Raw genomic sequence first — 21,407 nt, 5'->3', positions numbered from 1 at the left:
GCTTATTTACTTATTTATTTTTACTTTACAATATTGTATTGGTTTTGCTATACATCAACATGAATCCGTCACAGGTATACATGTGTTCCCCATCCCGAACCCCCCTCCCACCTCCCTCCTCGTCCCATTGCCTCATTTTAGATTCCTTTGCTATCCACCTAACACTATCACATTATTAATCAGCTGTACTCCAATATAAAATAATTTTTTAAAGAAATAAAGCTATTGTAACTGAAGCTACTAGCATGTATGTTTTAGGAACCATCTGGTTTTATGGATTTTGAAACAAACAGGAAAGGTAACGTCAACTTGCATACATTTCTTGAGCAGAAGAATCTCAGTTGAAGCACAGAGTGGTCACAAAGCCACACAGCAAATACGCATATGAAGGAAAGAGTAGTCAAGTCTGAGCTACGGTTACCGAGGACAGACCTTCTTTTGCGACGGTGCCTCAAGTGACACCGTGAACAGTTCTGCACGCGGAAGGCCTCACCTGATCACGCATTAGCGCTGCAATGTGTGTCGTTTTGCCTCCGGGTGCTGCACACAAATCTAGAATCTTCTCTCCAGGCTGAGGATCCAGAACATGACTTACTACAGCAGATGGCAAATTCTATAAGGAAAAAAATAAAATGATCAGCTGCCAGTGACTCTAGATCACTTTAAATTTCAGAAACAGAGAAAGTAGAGATTCCTGGAGGGACTTCCGTGGTGGTCTAGTGCGTAAGGATCCGCCTGCCAATGCTGAGGACATAGGTTCGATCCCTGGTCCAGGCAGATCCCACTTGCCATAGAGCAACTAAACCCGCACACCGCAACCAGAGAGTAGCCCCCACACCACAATGAGATAAAGCTCGTGCTCAGTAACAAAGACCCAGAGCAGCCATGAAAAAATAAATAATTTTTAAGAAGAGATTACCAGAGGTAACCCAGTACAACATCCTCAGCCAAGAGTATGTTTTTTGTAAATATAGCAGTGTCAGAAAATTCTTAATTTCCCAGAGTATCTTGTGATCTCACAAGGCATCCATACACACACACATGCATGACGCATTTCCCCAACCAATTCACCAAAAAATGCACACTGTCCTTTTTCAATTCAGTGGTTCTCAACATTTTGGAGGCAAGAGATGTCTTATAAGTGTGAAAAAGCTTTGTATCTTTTTACCCAGAAAATGTGCAAAACCTTGAACAAAACCTAAGAATCTTCGTTTTATGCCACTGATGTCTCTTAAAGGCATATCTGGGCTCCTATCTCCCCACCACGACCACACTTCAGCAACAGAAAGTGAAAACATTTTAGCTATTTCTGGTTAGCACTCAGAAATACATTATGAAAGATTACACAAGCCAAAAGTATCTCCATCTATAGGTATAAATTTTTATTAAATTATTAACATTATTAGTATTCATTATATAAAGACTGGAGGATAACAGGTCAGCCTTCAGTATGATAGAATAACATTACATAATCATTTATTTTTAAAATTGCTTGGCAGGAAAAAAAATAAGAGGTTAAGAAGCATAGGGCTATTTTTTATTTATTCAGTTTTTTAGTGTTTTAGGCCACACCATGAGGCATCCAGGGACTGGATCTGTACCGTCTACACTGTGAGCACAAAGTCATAACCACTGGACCACCAGGGAAACCCAGCATGTGTGCTGTTTTTTAAGTTCAAAGGTTTCCATTCATTCTCACGCTGAAATGCATCGATTCATAGGTACTCAGAAACTTGAGAGGGTTACAGTGCTCAAGTGAATCTAAGATCACCCCTTCAAAAGAGAAAACCAATGGTGAGGAAGGAGACACATACAAGCAAGCTCCCCTTCTCTCTGTGCACAGATGGGCGTATACCAAGTACTAAGACCAATGCAGTCAGTGCTCTGCAGCCTCAGTGCCGCGCGGCTGACGACAGGACTTTTACCAAACGTATTTAAAGTGCTGTTTCCCTGGCTGTTGAAATTCAGAGCCTTTTTGCTTATTACAATGCCACCTGCAACAAGGAAACAGACCAGCTCAGCAAAGCTGACAGAGAGCTCATCATCTGGGTGATCAGCCTAGCCAACAGGCACACATAGCGTGGTCATCCACAGTGCCCAGTAAAGGGTCTTCTCGAAGAACCCAGTGCTCTCTGACCAGGTCTGCATTAACTAGAGAAAGTCTGACCTCCATGCCCAGGAAAAGGCAATGCTGGGATGGGTGCTCACTATTTCCCAAGCTGATGACATAACAGATGACCATTTCAAAAAGCTCCAGGTGCACAGCCTCAACCAAGAAGATACCTGGGATATAGCTGCAATTTCAGTTTTTTATACCATGTCCAATCACCTTGCTCATTTTGTCAATCTTGTTCCCAACAAAGAATTCTATTGGATGGGCTGAACCAATGATGTCAAAGACACCAGGAGTGAACCCGCTGCTCATAAAATATAAAGACCTGAACTGAAAGACCAGTGTTTACATTTCAAGCATGTTACCTCACAAGACACCACTTGGGAAGTAATTTTTTTTTTTAAATATTGAATCAATGGATAGGAAAGAAAGCAAATAAATTTGTCCACTGCCTGCTTGATGAGATAAATACTAAGGAACATTTGACATCTGGGTCTAGGGAAACCTTTCATGTTTTTACTTTTGTCGTGATCTGAAAGGAACATCAGGAGCAAAGGAGTTCGGACGGTGCTTAAGGCATTTCTGATGAATGGATTGACATCTGTGACTTTCAGCAACACCTGAACATTTTTTAGCTTTTAAAAAATAGAGCTACATAGAAACTGGTCTATACAGACTGTGGTTTGAAATAAATTCCTTGTTAACACGATGGTATTTAAAGGCTCTGAGGACTTCCCTGGTGGCACAATGGACAGGAATCCACTGCCAATCCAGGGACACGGGTTCACTCCCTGCTCTGGGAAGACTCCATGCTTCCACAGAGACACTAAGCCCACGTGCAACAACTCCTGGAGCCTGTGCCCCACAATAAGAGACGCCACCACAGTGAGAAGCCCGCACACCACAACCAGAGAGCAGCCCTCACTCACCACAACCAGAGAAAAGCCCACACAGCAAAGAAACCCCAACACAGCCAAAAATAAAAATAATTTAATTGTTAAAAGAAAAAACGGTAAAGGCACTGGAAGGCGATGGGGAAATAAAAGCAGGCACAAAGTTATTCTTTCTTTACTGCCTTCTCCATTTAACCTCCAGCAATTTTTGCTTTTTCACTGAAAGGTCTTAAAATCGTGGTCATCTCAATAGCATTTTAGTCCTTGTGTAGTTTCTTCTTATTTTAGGTTTTAGTAAAAATTATTTCAAACAAGAGAGCACTCACATTTTAAGTACAAGTGGTAAGAAAAAAGCCAAAATCTGACACACTACTAAATGACTTGTTCTGTGTGTTACAAATACCACTGCCTTAAGTTTGTGGCCATCTTAAACTTTTCAGGAATCATTTTCATTTATCTAACCGACAGAGAAACATGTAAATCCATAAAAAGTTTCTGTTTCTCCTTGACTTCTTTCAGTTCAGTTCAGTAGTTCAGTCATCCGACTCTTTGCAACACCACGGACTGCAGCATACGAGGCCTCCCTGTTCATCACCAACTCCCAAACTCATCTCCATTGTGTCGGTGATGCCATCCAACCATCTCATCCTCTGTTGTCCCCTTCTCCTCCTGCCCTCAATCTTTCCCAGCATCAGAGTCTTTTCAAATGAGTCAGTTCTTCGCATCAGGTGGCCAAAGGATTGGAGTTTCAGCTTCCACATCAGTCCTTCCAGTGAACACCCAGGATTATCTCCTTTAGGATGGACTGGTTGGATCTCCTTGCAGTCCAAGGGACTCTCAAGAGTCTTCTCCAACACCACAGTTCAAAAGCATCAATTCTTCAGTGCTCAGTTTTCTTTAGATTCCAACTCTCACACCCATAAATGACTACTGGAAAAACCAAAGTTTTCATTAAATGGACCTCTGTTGGCAAAGTAATGTCTCTGCTTTTTAATATGCTGTCTAGGTTGGTCATAACTTTTCTTCCAAGGAGTAAGCGTCTTTTAATTTCATGGCTGCAGTCACCATCTGCAGTGATTTTGGAGCCCCAAAAAATAAAGCATGTCACTGTTTCCACTGTTTCTCCATCTATTTGCCATGAAGTGATGGGACCAGATGCCATGATCTTAGTTTTCTGAATGTTGAGCTTTAAACCAACTTTTTCACTCTCCTCTTTCATTTTTATCAAGAGGCTCTTTGGTTCTTCTTCACTTTCTGTCATAAGGGTGGTGTCACCTGCATATCTGAGGTTATTGATATTTCTCCCAGCAGTCTTAATTCTAGCTTGTGCTTCATCCAGCCCAGCATTTCTCATGATGTACTCAGCAGATAAGTTAAATAAGCAGGTGACAATATACATCCTTGACATGCTCCTTTCCCTTTTTGGAACCAGTCTGTTGTTCCATGTCCAGTTCTAACTGGTGCTTCCTGACCTGTATACAGGTTTCTCAAGAGGCAGGTCAGGTGGTCTGGTATTCCCATCTCTTTCAGAATTTTCCACAGTGTATTGTGATCCACACAGTCAGAGGATTTGGCATAGTCAATAAAGCAGAAATAGATGTTTTTCTGGAACTCCCTTGTTTTTTCCATGATCCAGCGGATGTTGGCAATTTGATCTCTGGTTCTTCTGCCTCTTCTAAAACCAGCTTGAACATCTGGAAGTTCACGGTTCACGTACTGTTGAGGCCTGGCTTGGAGAATTTTGAGCATTACTTTACTAGCATGTGAGATGAATACAATTGTGCGGTAGATTGAACATTCTTTGGCATTGCCTTTCTTTGGGATTGGCATGAAAACTGACCTTTTCCAGTCCTGTGGCCTCTGCTGAGTTTTCCACATTTGCTGGCATATTGAGTGCTGCACTTTCACAGCATCATCTTTCAGGATTTGAAATAGTTCAACTGGAATTCCATCACCTCCACTAGTTTTGTTCGTAGTGATGCTTTCTAAGGCCCACTTGACTTCACATTCCAGGATATCTGGCTCTAGATGAGTGATCACACCATCGTGATTATCCGGGTCATGAAGATCTTTTTTGTACAGTTCTTCTGTGTATTCTTGCCACCTTTTCTTAATATCTTCTGCTTCTGTTAGGTCCAGGCCATTTCTGTCCTTTATTGTGCCCATCTTTGCATGAAATGTCCCCTTGGTATCTCTCACTTTCTTGAAGAAATCTCTAGTCTTTCCCATTCTATTGTTTTCCTCTATTTCTTTGCATTGATCACAGAGGAAGGCTTTCTTATCTTTCCTTGCTATTCTCTGGAACTCTGCATTCATATTGTTATATCTTTCCTTTTCTCCATCTTATATTGGAAATAATAATAACAGTAATGATAAATGCTGCCACCTAACCAGTAGATTGTAACAAATCATATTAGTTACTGCATATGAAAGTACATCATAAACTGGATAAGGCAAAACAAATTGTTATATCACAGCAATTGATAAGCATCTGACCAAAATCTGCTAATAGTAAACCATTTGAATCTCACTCACAGTCACACGTGGAACATTAATATGTATAGCAAATGCATGCATTATTTAAGGATTAATATGCTGAGATGGAAAGCAATCATTACAATAAGCTATTAAAACAATGTTGGGCAAAGGAAGGGAGAAAACGTAGTTGAAAATCTCAGCTTTTTCTCGCTACCAAAAGTAGATCAGAAAATATATGAATACACTGCAAAAAAAAAAAAAGTTAACAGAAACAAAACAAATCCTTAGATTTCAAATAATTCACTGAAGGATATTTCAACATCACTAAATATTTGTGGTTACAAACACTTACCTGTAAAAATAAGTAGTTGGGCAGTACATTATCAAATGAAGGGCTGAGATACACTGGCTCTGTCATTCTTACGCCTATGCCTCTGAAAAATGGAAATCTAATATTACTCAGTGTAAATTAAACAGTCTATACAAATGGCATCACCAACTCAATGGACATGGGTTTGAGCAAGCTCCAGGAAACGATGAAGGACAGGGAACCCCGGCGTGCTGCAGTCCATGGGGCCACAAAGAGTCAGACACGACTGAGCAACTGAACAACACAAAGTCCACTTCTAGGGATACCCTCAACTGGTATCTCAAATATAAGATGCTCCACTTGTTAAAAACCTTTTTCTATTCAACACAAGATAGGTAAGAGTACTCCTGTGGATTATTTCTGGATTTTTACCCACAATAGAGAAGGCCACTGGGAGTACTAAAAAGGATAAAGACACATTAGGTACCACTGCATTCAGAGATGTGAATAGACTAAAAAGCAAAGACCCTCTGCGTCTTTACTCACTGATGCATTCTCATCTTTGGTAATAGATTTATGACCACTGTTTTACCCTTTTGATTCAATAAACATTTTGTGAAAGTTTCATTTTGCCAGCCACTATGCTCAGTATTCATATGAAAAATTAAAATCTATGTAAGAATCATGCTGGTGGTAAGCCATTACAAACGTGCCTCCCTGCTTCCTTCTCAACTCTTTAGAGAGTAACTGCCCCAGTGCTGACACAATCCATGGGCTGACCTTTACCACCTCAGTCCCCCACCTCTGCGGTGGAACTGACCACAGAAGGCATGGCCCGAACCAGGACAGCACAGGGGAAACTGATCCACCAAAGCAGATACCACAGTCAGAAAGACTCAGAGTCTCTCCAGAGCACACGAGTACACTGTTTGTGAAAATCCAAGCATGGCCAGGTCCACAGGCCACACCAGAGGGAAAGAGAATAAGGGGGAATCGACATGCTGTTCCAAGGAGTAGAGGCCACAGAAGGCAGCACAGTCTGATCATAAAGGCAAAGACAAGAATCAGGACATGGGGCTCCTCCGGTGGCTCAGTGGTAAAGAATCTGCCTGCCAACGCAGGGGACCCAGGTTCAATCCCTGATCCAGAAAGATCCCACATGCCATGGGACAACTAAGCCCATGTGCCATGGCTACTGAGCCCACGTACCACAACTCCTGAGCCCTCATGCCCTAGAGCCCGTGCTCCACAGCAAGAGAAGACACTGCAATGAGAAGCCTGCATATTGCAACTAGAGAGTAGCCCGTGCTCGCTGCAACTAAAGAAAAGCCCATCCAGCAAAAACAAAGAGCCAGCACAGCCAAAAATAAAAAATTTAAAAAGAATCAGGATTTGAATGAGTTCAAGGGTACAAGCAGAGAAGAGAGTCTGGCAGGGAGAACAAGACCAGAGCCTATAGACACAGCAGGTAGACAAGCTCAGAGCTTATGAACTGGTCTGGGCAGAGAAGCTCCTACAAAGACGGTGTGGACACTCCTTGCTGTAGGCAGGTGGGCTAATTCTACTCACAACACTTCTGACAACAAATGTGTGGGGCTCCTTCTCACACCCAGCAACTCTCAATCTCTCTGGACACCAAGTTGGATAACCTACAATTCAGTTCCCTTCTGACAGACTGCCTGGGGTCATCGTCAGAATCCACAGGTTCAGTCCAACAAGACTAGACCCGAGCCGGGTGCCAACTGCACTGCCGAGGCTGCCATCTGGCTGTGAACGGGGAGGGCACCAGACTCTCACCTCGGTGTCGACAGCTCACCTTCAGAAGGACTCACAGAACTCGGGAGAACAGTGTATTTATGATTACCAGTTGAGTATGAAGTATACAACCAAACAAAAGAGACGCGGGGCAAGTTACGGGAGGGGGCATGGAGGCACCACCCTCTCAGCACCTGGATGTGTTCACCAACCTGGAAACTGTCCAAGCCCTGTCCACTGGCTTCTAGGGAGATTTCACTACACTGTTGTTGTGTAGTTGCTCAGCTGGCCCAACTTTTTTGGAGCTCCATGTACTGCAGCCCGCCAGGCTCCCCTGTCCATGGGATTTCCCAGGCAAGAAAACTGGAGTGAGTTGCCCTTTCCCTCTCCAGGGGATCTTCCCAACCCAGGGATCGAACCCATGTCTCCTGCATTGGCAGGCGATTCTTTATCACTGAGCAACTTGGGAAGCCCAGTTTCATTACATATGCTAGACCAATTAAACCACTGGTCACTGGTGCTTAGTTCAATCTCCAGTCCCTTTTTCTTCCCCAGAGATACTCCAAAGGCACTGTAAGTGCCAACCTTCTAATCACACACTTAGCTGCTTTGGCAAACAGCCCCCATTCTGTGTGGGGACACAGCTGTCTGGAAGGGATACAAAAACACTCTTATCACTCCTGAGATTCCACAGGTTTTAGGAGCAAGTTGTCAGGAACCTGGGACAAAGATCAAATTTTTATGGACTATTTTTTTTTTTTGGCAACCTCCAGTGGCACATGAACAACTAGCCAATGTGATCACACGAACCACAGCCTTCTTTCTCTAACTCAGTGAAATTGAGCCATGCCGTGTGGGGCCACCCACGACAGACAGCTCATGGTAGAGAGGTCTGACTGAATGTGGTCTACTGGAAAGGGAATGGCAAACCACTTCAGTATTCTTGCCTTGAGAACTCCATGAACAGTATGAAAAGGCAAAGAGAGGACATTAAAAAATGAACTCCCGAGGTCAGTAGGTGCCCAATATGCTACTGGAGATCAGTGAAGAAATAACTCCAGAAAGAATGAAAGGATGGAGCCAAAGCAAAAACAACACCCAGTTGTGGATGGGACTGGTGATACAAGCAAGATTTGATGCTGTAAAGAGCAATACTGCATAGGAACCTGAAATGTTAGGTCCATGAATCAAGGAAAATTGGAAGTGGTCAAATAGGAGACGGCAAGAGTGAACATCGACATTCTAGGAATCAGCGAACTAAGATGGCCCGGAATGGGTGAATTTATCGAGATGACCATTACATCTACTACTGTGGGCAGGAATCCCTTTGATGAAATGGAGTAGCCATCATGGTCAACAAGAGAGTCTGAAATGCAGTACTTGGATGCACTCTCAAAAATGACAGAATGATCTCTGTTTATTTCCAAGGCTAACCATTCAATATCACGGTTATCCAAGTCTATGCCCCAACCAGTAACGCTGAAGAAGCTGAAGCTGAACGGTTCTATGAAGACCTACAAGACCTTTTAGAACTGACACCCAAAAAAGATGTCCTTTTCATTATAGGGGACTGGAATGCAAAAGTAGGAAGTCAAGAAACACCTGGAGTAACTGGCAAATTTGGCCTTGGAATGCGGAATGAAGCAGGGCAAAGGCTAACAGAGTTCTGCCAAGAGAACACGCTGGTCATAGCAAACACCATCTTCCAACAACACAAGAGAAGACTCTACACATGGACATCAACAGATGGTCAACACTGAAATCAGATTGATTATATCCTTTGCAGCCAAAGAGGGAGAAGCTCTATACAGTCAGCAAAAACAAGACCAGGAGCTAACTATGGCTCAGATCATGAACTCCTTATTGCCAAATTCAGACTTAAATTGAAGAAAGTGGGGAAAACCACTAGACCATTAAGGTACGACCTAAATCAAATCCCTTATGATTATACAGTGGAAGTGAGAAATAGATTTAAGGGACTAGATCTGATAGACAGACTGCCTGATGAACTATGGATGAAGGTTCGTGACACTGTACAGGAGTCAGAGATCAAGACCATCCCCAAAAACAAATGCAAAAAAGTAAAATGGCTCCCTGAGGAGGCCTTACAAAAAGCTATAAAAAGAGAGAAGTGAAAATCAAAGTAGAAAAGGAAAGCTATACCCATTTTGAATTCAGAGAGATAAGAAAGCCTTCCTCAGCAATCAGTGCAAAGAAATAGAGGAAAACAATAGAATGGGAAGAGTAGAGATCTCTTCAAGAAAATAAGAGATACCAAGGGAACATTTCATGCAAAGATGGGCTTGATAAAGGACAGAAATGGTATGGACCTAACAGAAGCAGAAGATATTAAGAAGAGGTGGCAAGAATACACAGAAAAACTGTACAAAAAAGATCTTCACGACCCAGATAATCACGAAGGTATGATCACTCACATTCACCTAGGGCCAGACATCCTGGAATGTGAAGTCAAGTGGGCCTTAGGAGGCTTCACTATGAACAAAGCTAGTGGAGGTGATGGAATTCCAGTTGAACTATTTCAAATCCTAAAAGATGATGCTGTGAAAGTGCTGCACTCAATATGCCAGCAAATTTGGAAAACTCAGCAGAGGCCACAGGACTGGAAAAGGTCCATTTTCATTCCAATTCCAAAGAAAGGCAATGCCAAAGAATGATCAAACTACCTCACAATTGTACTCATCTCACACACTAGTAAAGTAATGCTCAAAATTCTCCAAGCCAGGCTTCAGCAATACATGAACCATGAACTTCCAGATGTTCAAGCTGGTTTTAGAAAAGGCAGAAGAACCAGAGATCAAATTGCCAACATCTGCTGGATCATGGAAAAAGCAAGAGAGTTCCAGAAAAACATCTACTTCTGCTTTATTGACTATGCCAAAGCCTTTGACTCTGTGGATCACAATAAACTGTGGAAAATTCTGAAAGAGATGGGACCACCTGACCTGCCTCTTAAGAAACCTGTATACAGGTCAGGAAACAACAGTTAGAAGTGGGCATGGAACGACAGACTGGTTCCAAATAGGAAAAGGAGTACGTCAAGTTTGTATATTGTCACCCTGCTTATTTAACTTATATGCAGAGGACATCATGAGAAACACTGGGCTGGAGGAAGCACAAGCTGGAATCAAGATTGCCAAGAGAAATATCAATAACCTCAGATATGCAGATGACACCACCCTTATGACAGAAAGTGAAGAAGAACTAAAGAGCCTCTTGATGAAAATCAAAGAGGAGAGTGAAAATGCTGGCTTAAAGCTCAACATTCAGAAAATTAAGATCATGGCATCTGGTCCCATCACTTCATGGGAAATAGATGGGGAAACAGTGGAAATTGTGTCAGACTTTATTTTTCTGGGCTCCAAAAATCACTGCAGATGGTGACTGCAGCCATGAAATTAAAAGACGCTTGCTTCTTAGAAGGAAAGTTATGACCAACCTAGACAGCATATTAAAAAGCAGAGACATTACTTTGTCAACAACGGTCCATCTAGTAAAGGCTATGGCTTTTCCAGTGGTCATGTATGGATGTGAGAGTTGGACTATAAAGAAAGCTGAGCGCTGAAGAATTGATGCTTTTGAACTGTGGTGCTGGAGAAGACTCTTGAGAGTCCCTTGGACTGCAAGGAAATCCAACCAGTCCATCCTAAAGGAGATAATCCTGGGTGTTCATTGGAGGGACTGACGAAGCTGAAACTCCAATACTTTGGCCACCTGATGCAAAGAGCTGACTCATTTGAAAAGACCCTGATGCTGGGAAAAATTGAGGGCAGGAGGAGAAGGGGACGACAGAGGATAAGATGGTTGGATGGCATCACCGACTCAATGGACATGGGTTTGGGTGGACTCCGGGAGTTGGTGAGGACAGGGAGGCCTGGCCTGCTGCGGTTCATGGGGTCGCAAAGAGTTGGACACGACTGAGCGACTGAACTGAACTGAGTGGCACGTGGGATCTTAATTCCCGGGCCAGGGAGCAAACCCAGGCCTTTGCAATGGAAGCATGGAATCCAAACCACTGGACTGCCAGGTAATTCCCTATGTATTTCTTCTTATGCCACAGCAAAGTAAGTTTATGCTGCCCTGTAAGAGTGACATTATTTCAGGAGATATTTGTGACTGTCACTGCAGTGGGTGTGACAACAAAGGTTAACTCCTTTTCTTCTTCATCCTGTGCCTTTTACCCTCACTAGTCTGTTTAACACTCGGTTTCTCCAAATCTGCATCTTCACTCGGAGTTAAGGCTCTCGTCCTTGCTCCAATCAGGATTAAATCAGATGACTTTTAAATTAAATGGTTCTTTCCCCTTGGGGCTTCCCTGGTGGCTCAGAGGTTGAAGCATCTGCCTGCAATGTGGGAGACCTGGGTTTGATCCCTGGGTCGGGAAGATCCCCTGGAGAAGGAAATGGCAACCCACTCCAGTATTCTTGCCTGGAGAATCCCATGGACAGAGGAGCTTGGTGGGCTACAGTCCATGGGGTCACAAAGAGTCGGACATGACTGAGTGACTTCACTTTCCCTTCCCCTTAGCAGAAAATACAAAAACCTGAAACATCACTGCCTCATATTCAAAAGTCAGTTCTTCACTGAGACAACTGGGCACTTACCTTGATCAACACCTTGCCCCAACCCCCAGAGTCTAGACCCATACTACATGCGCTGAATGATCACCCCTCTGTAATTCAAATGACTCTGACCTGTAGGACTCCAGTCCTCTGCAAAATAGTGAAACTAACATACACTTGCCACCCTATATCAGGTCCCACCTGTACTTCAGGATCTGGGTCTCCTTTGACTATCTCCTCCTGACCACACCTACCAGCAAAAAAGTATCCATCTATACAGTATTTAATTGAAAATAACATGACAAAGAATAATTTTAGCCAGTTATTGCTCATGTATGAGTTTACTCTTTCCCTTTAAAACTATTTCTGTACAATGTACCTCCATATAATAATGCAAAATATAAGACCTCATAGAATAAACAATCTGTTGGTATATTAATCAATCTGAGCCTGTGAATGATTCGACCCAACTGGCATTCAAGAAACTAACGGGCACAAATTCACTAACTGAATGTTCAAATATACTATTAGTGAAGTTGGTTCTAAAGTTTAAAAAGAATATAAGCAGTATATAAACGCAGAATTTCTTTGTTGTAGAAGCATGCTTTTTTTCACATAGGCAGATAAAGAAATCCTAACAGAAAGCTGAGTTTAAAAATCAACACCTTCTTGATTTCCTGACAAGATAGTGGAAGAGAAGGACCTGAGCTCACCTCCTTTCACGAAAACACCAAAATCACAACTGAATACTGAACAACCATCAACAAACAAGAACCAGAACCCACCAATAAAGATGTTCAACTTCCAAAGACAAGAGGCCAGAACAAGACTGCAGAAGGGATGCATTCATAATGTAATCAAACCCTGTACCCACCAGGTGGATGACCCAGAAATTGGAAAATAATAGTATCACAGATTCTCCCACAGGAGTGAGAGTTCTGAGCCCATGTCAGGCTCCTCAGTCTGGGGGTCTGGTATCAGGGGGATGAGATCCCAGAGCATTGGGCTTTGAAGGCCAGCAGGATTTGATCACAGGAAAGTCATAGGATTAGGGAAACAAATGCAATTCTCAGAGGACACACAGGTCTCATGTGCCCTGGGACCCAGATGGAAAAGGAGTGACCTCATTGAAGCCTGGGCCAGACCTACCTGCTGGTCTTAGAGGGTCTCCTGGGAGGCGAGGGGCACCTGTAGCTCACTGTGGGGACAAGGACACTGGTGGCAAGGGTGCTGGGGAGTATTCGCTGGCACCAAGGCCCGGTCCCACCCAATATATCCCTTAGGATCTAGCGTTGGGAAGCCTCAGGCCAAACAACCAACAGGGCAAAAACACAGTCCCACGCATCACCACACTTCAAAGTCTCCCTGAACACATACCCCTTGAAAAGCCCTGCCCACCAGAGGGACAAGACCCAGTTCCACCCAGCAGTGGGCAGGCACCAGTCCCTCCCACCAGGAAGTCTGCACAAGCCCCTTAGACCAGCCGCACCCACCTAAGGGCAGACACCAGAAGAAAGAGGAACTACAATCCTGCAGTCTGTGAAACAGGAAACAGAAAGTTAGATAAAATGAGACAGCAGACAAATATGTTCCAGATGAAGGAATGAGATAAAACACCAGGAAAACACCTAAGTGAAGAGGAGACAGAAAAAGAATTCATAGAAATGACAGTAAAGATGATCCAAGATCTGAAAAAAGCATGGAGGCACAGAGCAAAAAGATACACGAAATGTTTCATAAACACCTGGAAGATGTAAACAACAAACAGCATTGGAAATACAATAACTGAAATGAAAAATACACTAGAAGGAATCAATAGCAGAATAAAAGAGGAAGAAGAACAGATAAATGAGCTAAAAGACAGAATGCTGGAAAGCACTGATGTGGAACAGAATATAGAAAAAAGACTGAAAAGAAATGTGGGCAGTCTAGAGACTTCTGGACTCTAGAACATTAAAAAGCACCAACATTCACATTACAGGGGTCTCAGAAAGAAAAGAGAGAAAGAGCATGAGAAAATATCTGAAGAGATAAAAACTGAAAATTTCCTAACATGGGAAAGGAAACAGTCACTAAGTCCAGGAAGTACAGAGTCCCACACTGGATAAATCCAAGGAGGAAAAGCCAAGACGTGTATTAATCAAACTGACAAAAATTAAAAACAAAGAAAATACTAAAATCAATAAGGGAAAAGCAACAAATAAAAAATAAGAGTTTTCCCATAAGATTGTCAGATTATTCAGCAGAAACTCTGCAGGTCAGAGGGCTTCTGCACAATACATTTAAAGCAATGAAAGGAAAATCTTACTACAAGAATACTCTACTCAGCAAGGCTCTCATTCAGATTTGACAGAGAAATCAAAAGCTTCACAGATGAGCAAAAGCTAAAAGAATTCAGCACCACCAAACCAGCTTTACAACAAATGCCAAAGGAACTTCTCTAGAGGGAAAAGACAAGGCCACCCTAGAAACAAGAAAATCCTGAATGGGAAAGCTCACCAGTAAAGGCAAATATACAGTAAAGGTAGGAAATAATCCATACACAAATATGATGTCAAAACCAGCAACTGTGAGAAGGGTAAAATGCAGGATAGTGACAATCCACTGGAGATTAGGAGACCAGCAACTTAAAACAATCTTGTAAATATATATAAACTGCTGTATCAAGATCTCATGGGAACCACAAACCAAAAATTTTCTATTGCAGATACACACATACAAAAAGAAAAAGCAGTCAAAACACACACTAGAGACTTGGTCATCAAATCACAACAGAAGAGAACAAAAGAAGAGAAAGAGAAAGACCTACAGGAACAAATCCAAAACAATTAGCAGAATGGAAGTAAAAATTTATACATATCAATCATTATCTTAAATGTAACTGGATTAAATGTTCCAACCAAAAGACAGAGACTGCGTGAGTGGATACAAAAACAACATTTATATATATGCAGTCTACAAGAAAACCACTTCAGATTTAGGGACTCATATAGACTGAAAGGAGAAGGCAATGGCACCCCACTCCAGTACTCTTGCCTGGAAAATCCCAGGGATAGAGGAGCGTAGGCTGCAGTCCATGGGGTCACTAAGAGTCGGACACGACTGACCAACTTCACTTTCACTTTTCACTTTCATGCATTGGAGAAGGAAATGGCAACCCACTCCGGTGTTCTTGCCTGGAGAATCCCAGGGATGGGGGAGCCTGGCGGGCTGCCATCTATGGGATTGCATAGTCAGACACGACTGAAGCAACTTAGCAGCAGCAGCAGCATAGACTGAAAGTGAAGGGATGGAAAAAAAAGTATTCCACAAAACTGGAAATCAAAAGAAAGCTGGAGTAGCAACACTAATGTCAGACAAAATAGACTTTAAAATAAAAATTATTACAAGTAACAAGGGATCAAGGGATCAATCCAAGAAGATGTAATAACTGTTGTCAATATACACACATCCAACATAGGAGCACCTCAACATTTAAGGCAAATCCTAACAGCCATTAAAAAAGAAACTGATAATAACACAACAATACTGGTAGACTTTAACACAGATTTCATCAATAGATAGATCATCCACACAGAAAATAAGAAAAAACAGGCCTGAATTGACACATTAGACCAGATGGACTTCCTTATGTTCATAGCAGATTCTCTCTGAAACTAGCAGAAAACACATTCTTTTCAAGTGCACATGAATATTCTCCAAGATAGATCTCATCTCAGGCCACAGATCAAGCCTGGGAAAATGTAAGAAAATTCAAATCATATGAAGCATCTTTTCCAACCACAATACTATGAGATTAGAAATAAATTACAAGAAAAAAAAAACTGTAAAGAAAAAAAACCACAAACACATGGCAGTTAAAGAATATGCTACTAAACCACCAGTGGATCACTGAAGAAATCAAAGAGAAAATCATAAAGATCAGGGCAGAAATATATGAGATGGAAATGAAGAAAACAGCAGAAAAGATCAATGAAACTAAAAGATAAACTTATGTTTGAAAAGATAAACAAAACTGAAAAACCTTTAGCCAGATTTATCAAGAAACAGAGGAAGAAAGCTCAGATCAATAAAATTAGAAATGAAAAAGGGGAAGTTGCAATGGACACCACAGAAATACAAAGTATCACAAGAGACTACTACAAACAGCTATATGCCAATAAAATGGACAACCTGGAAGAAATGAACAAATTCTTAGAAATGAACACTCACCCAAAACTGAACCAGGAAGAAATAGAAAATAGGAAGAGACCAGTCACAAGTAATGAAACTGAAACGGTGATTAAAACACTCCCAGAGGGACTTCCCTACTGGCACAATGGATGAGCATCCGCCCGCCAATGCAGAGGACACTGGTTCAATCCCTGATCTGCCACGGAGCAGCTAAGCCCATCTGCCACAAATACTGAGTCCATGCTCTACAGCTTGCAAGCCACAGCAACTAAAGCCCGCATGCTCTAGGGCCCGCAGGCCACAACCACTGAAGCCCACACACCCTAGGGCCAGCAATCCCAAACCGCTGAAGCCAGAGCACCTAGAGCCTGTGTCCTGCAACAAGAGAAGCCACTGCAACAGGGAACCCATGCACTGCACCTAGAGAGAAGCCCCACACCTTGCAACAAGAGGAAACCCACACACAGCAGTGAAGACCCAGCACAGGCAGAAATTTAAAAAAGAAACACCTCCAAAAAACAAAGTCCAGGACTAAAAGGTTACATAGGTGCATTTTATCAAACGTTTACAAAAGAGTTAACACCTATCCTTATGAAATTATTTCAAAAAATTACAGAGGAAGGCACCCTCCTAAACTTCTTCTCTGAGGCCACAGTCACCTTGATACCAAATCCAAAGATTCCACACAAAAAAGGAAAATTACAGCCAACATCACTGATAAACATAGATAAAAAAATCCTGAACAAAATACTAGCAAACCAAATGCAACAATCCATTAAAAGGATCATACACCATGATCAAGTGGGATTTATCCCAGGGATGCACGGATGTTTCAGTATCTGTAAATCAGTAAGTGTGACACACATATTAACAAACTGAATAAAAACCATGATTGTCTCTGTAGATGCAGAAAAAGCTTTTGACAAAATTCAACACCCATTTATGATGAAAACTCTTCAGAAAGTACGCATAGAGGAAACATACTTCAACATCCCAAAGGCCACACGTGACAGACCTACAGCTAACAGCATTCTCAATGATGAAAAACTGAAAGCACTTCCTCTAAGATTAGGAACAAGACAAGGATGTCCACACTCATCACTTTTATTCAACACAGTTTTTGAAGTCCTAGCCATGGCAATCAGAGAACAAAAAGAAATAAAAGGAATCCAGATTGGAAAAGAAAACTATTACTGCAGATGATGTAATATTATACACAGAAAATCCTCAGATGCTACCAGAAAACTATTAGAGCTTATCAATGAATTCAGTAAGGTTACAGGGTACCAAATAAATATACAGAAATCTCTTACATTTCTATACACTAACAACAAAAGATCATAAAGAGAAGGAAATGATCCCATTTACCATTGCATCAGAAAGAATAAAATACCTAGGAATAAACTTACCTAAGGAGGCAAAAGACCTATTACTCTGAAACCTACAAGACACTGATGAAAGAAATCGCAGATGATACAAACAGATGGAAAGATATACCATGTTGTTGGGTTGGAAATATTTTCAACCTATTTTCAAAATAACTATACTACCAAAAGCAATCTATAGATTCAGTACACTTCCTGTCAAATTACCAATGGCATTTTTCAAAGAACTAGAACAATAAATTTTTAAAATTTGTATGCAGGGACTTCCCTGATGGTCCAGTGGCTAAGACTCCATACTCCCAGTGCAGGGGGCCCAGGTTCAATCCCTTGTCAGCAAACTAGAACCTGAATGCCACAACTAAGACCTAGTGAGCCAAATAAATAAGTAAATAAATATACATATTTTTAAAGTCTCTGCAGAAAACACAAAAGACCCTGAATAGCCAAAGCAATCTTGAGAAAGAAAAACAGAACCAGAGGAATCAGACACCTTGGCTTCAAGCTATACTACAAAGCTAAGTCATCAAAACAGTCTAGTACCAGCACAAAGACAGACTTACAGATCAATGGAACAGGGCATAAAGCCCAGAAATAAATCCAAACACCTCTGGTCAATTAATCTATGACAAAGGAGGCAAGACTATATATAATGGAGAAAAGACAGTCTTTTCAATAAGCGGTTCTGAGAAAACTGGACAGCAACATGTAAAAGAATGAAATTAGAATATATTTAACACCATATACAAAAATAAACTCAAAACAGATTAAAGACCTAAAGGCAAGGCTGGATACCACAAAACTCTATAGAGAAAAACATAGGCATAACACTCTTTTACATAAATCACCAGCAACAGTTTTTTGAATCCACCATCTAGAGTAATGAAAATAAAACAAAAATAAGCAAATGGGACCTAAATAAACTCAAAAGTTTTTGCACAGCAAAGGAAACCATAAACAAAACAAAAAGGCAACCAATAAAATGGGAGAAAAAGATGCAACTAATCTCCAAAGTATACAAATAGCTCATGCAGTTCTATATCAAAAAAAGCAAACAACCCAATCAAAAAATGGGAAGATCTAAACAGACATTTCTCCAAAGACATATGGATGGCCAAACAGCTCATGAGAAGATGTTCAACATCAGTAATTATTTGAGAACTGCAAATCAAAACTACAGTGAGTTATCACCTCACACAGGTCAGAATGGCCATTATCAAAAGTCTACAAACAATAAATGGTGTGGCGGGTGCAGAAAAAAGGAAACCCTCCTACCTACATTGTTGGTGGGAACGTAAGTTGGTGCACTTTGGAGAACAGTATGGAGGTTCCTTAAAAAACTAAAAATAGAGCCACCACGTAAAGCGATCCCACTCCTGAGCATATATCCAAAGAAAATCATATTTCAAAAAGATACATGCTCAATAATATTCTCTGCAGCACTGTTTATAATAGCCAAGATGTGGAAGCAACCTACATGTCCATCAACAGAATTGATAAAGAACATGTGTTACATATATACGATGGAATATTACTCAGCCATTAAAAAGAATGAAATAATGCCATTTGCAGAAACGTGGATGGACCTAGGGAGTGTCATACTAAGTGAAGTAAGTCAGACAGAGAAGAAGAATTAACAAATGCATGACTTTTATGTAGAATCTAAAAAAAAAAAACAATGATACAAATGAACTTACAAAACGGAAAGAGACTCACAGACTTAGAAAATGAACTTATGGTTGCTGTGGGGGAAGGGATAGTTAGGGAGATTGGTGGTCATGTACACATTTAAAATGGGTAACCCCAAGGACCTATTGAGTATCACAGGGAACTCTGCTCAGGGTTAAGTGGCAGCCTGAATGGGAGGCGGGGTCTGGGGGAGAATGGATACATGTATATGAATGGCTGCGTCCCTCTGTTGTTCACCTGAAACCATCACAACACTGTTAATCAGCTACATACACCCCAATACAAAATAAAATTCTTAAAAAAACAAACTAAAAATAGAGCCACCATGTGATCCAGGAATCCCACTCCTGGGCATAATATTTGAAGAAAATCATATTTTGAAAAGATACATGCACCCCCAGTATCTATTGCAGCACAGTTCACAACAGTCAAGACATGGAAGCACCCAAATATCCATCAATGGAGAAATGGATAAAGAAGATGTGGTGTGAGTGTGTGTGTGTATATATAATGGAATATTACTAAAAAGGAATGAAATAATGCTACTCGCAAGAACATGAATGAACCTAGAGATTATCATACTAAGTAAGCCAGACAAAAGACAAATATCATATGGTATCACTTATATGCGGAATCTAAAAAAAAAAATGATACAAATGAACATATTTACAAAACAGAAACAGACTTACAGAACAAATATGGTTACCAGGCGGAAGGACAACAGGGAGGGACAGATTGGAGGCTGGAATTAACAAACTAGAATCAAGACTGCCGGGACAAATAGCAATAACCTCAGATATGCAGATGACACCACCCTTACGGCAGAAAGTGAAGAAGAACGAAACAGCCTCTTGATGAAAGTGAAAGAGGAGAGTGAAAAAGTTGGCTTAAAGCTCAACATTCAAAAAACTAAGATCATGGCATCCAGTCCCATCACTTCATGGCAGATAGATGGGGAAACAGTGGAAACAGTGGCTGACTTTATTTTGGGGGGCTGCAAAATCACTGGAGATGGTGATTGCAGCCATGAAATGAAAAGACACTTACGCCTTGGAAGAAGAGTTATGACCAACCTAGACAGCATATTAAAAAGCAGAGACATTACTTTGCCAACAGAGGTCCATCTAGTCAAGGCTATGGTTTTTCCAGTGGTCATGTATGGATGTGAGAGTTGGATTGTGAAGAAAGCTGAGTGCCGAAATACTGATGCTTTTGAACTGTGGTGTTGAAGAAGACTCTTGAGAGTCCCTTGGACTGCAAGGATCCTGATCCAACCAGTCCATCCTAAAGATCAGTCCTGGGTGTTCACTGGAAGGACTGATGTTGAAGCTAAAACTCTAATACTTTGGCCACCTGATGTGAAGTGCTGACTCATTTGAAAAGACCCTGATGCTGGGAAAGATTGAGGGCAGGAGGAGAAGGGGACGACAGAGGATGAGATGGTTGGATGGCATCACTGACTCAATGGACACGGGTTTGGGTGAACTCTGGGAGCTGGTGATGGACAGGGAGGCCTGGCATGCTGCAGTTCATGGGGCTGCAGAGTCGGACACGACTCAGCAACTGAACTGAACTATATATAAAACAGATAATCAACAAGGACCTACTATAGAGTACAAGGAACTCTACTGAATACTCTGTAATAATCTATATGGGAAAATAATTAAAAGAATAGAGATATGAACTAAATCACATTTCTGTACATTTATAACTAATGCAACACTGTAAATATTCTTATACTCCAAAACAAAATTAAAATTTTTTTCTAAAAATCAACATTTTCTTGAAAGATGGCTACATTCTACTCCTACCAACAAAGAGAACAGTACTCAGAAGACTGTGGACCCAATTACTGGAACCACCACGTCAAATAAGATGATGAAATGTGTACCGGCTATAACAAAATAAAGGAAGCAGTCAAACTATCAACTCCCTATTACAGACCCAAAGACTAACACACAGACGTATGCATAATCTTCATATGCAGAAGCACTTCCAGAGTGAAGACTGTACTTGTTCTTGGCCATCTGGAAA

The 21,407-nt window shown here is 41.4% G+C and overlaps 1 protein-coding gene across 6 annotated transcripts in view; it reads right to left on the bottom strand.

Annotated features, from left to right (window-relative positions):
- The window catches only part of NSUN6 (NOP2/Sun RNA methyltransferase 6), an 83,237-nt gene that overhangs the window by 35,547 nt on the left and 26,283 nt on the right, over positions 1 to 21,407 (bottom strand). For all 6 annotated transcript variants that reach the window (XM_040248078.1, XM_040248080.1, XM_040248079.1 and 3 more), the window contains 2 exons: positions 5,837 to 5,918; positions 494 to 613 (listed from right to left, as the gene is read on the bottom strand). In XM_040248078.1, the coding sequence (XP_040104012.1) occupies positions 494 to 613; positions 5,837 to 5,918 (202 nt within the window). The remainder of the gene's footprint in view (positions 1 to 493; positions 614 to 5,836; positions 5,919 to 21,407) is intronic.

This window comes from Oryx dammah, unplaced genomic scaffold, assembly GCF_014754425.2.
Source record: "Oryx dammah isolate SB20612 unplaced genomic scaffold, SCBI_Odam_1.1 HiC_scaffold_10, whole genome shotgun sequence".
Taxonomy (NCBI): domain Eukaryota; kingdom Metazoa; phylum Chordata; class Mammalia; order Artiodactyla; family Bovidae; genus Oryx; species Oryx dammah.
The sequence above is the reverse complement of the archived record's forward strand: the minus strand, read 5'-3'. Positions and strand labels throughout refer to the sequence as shown.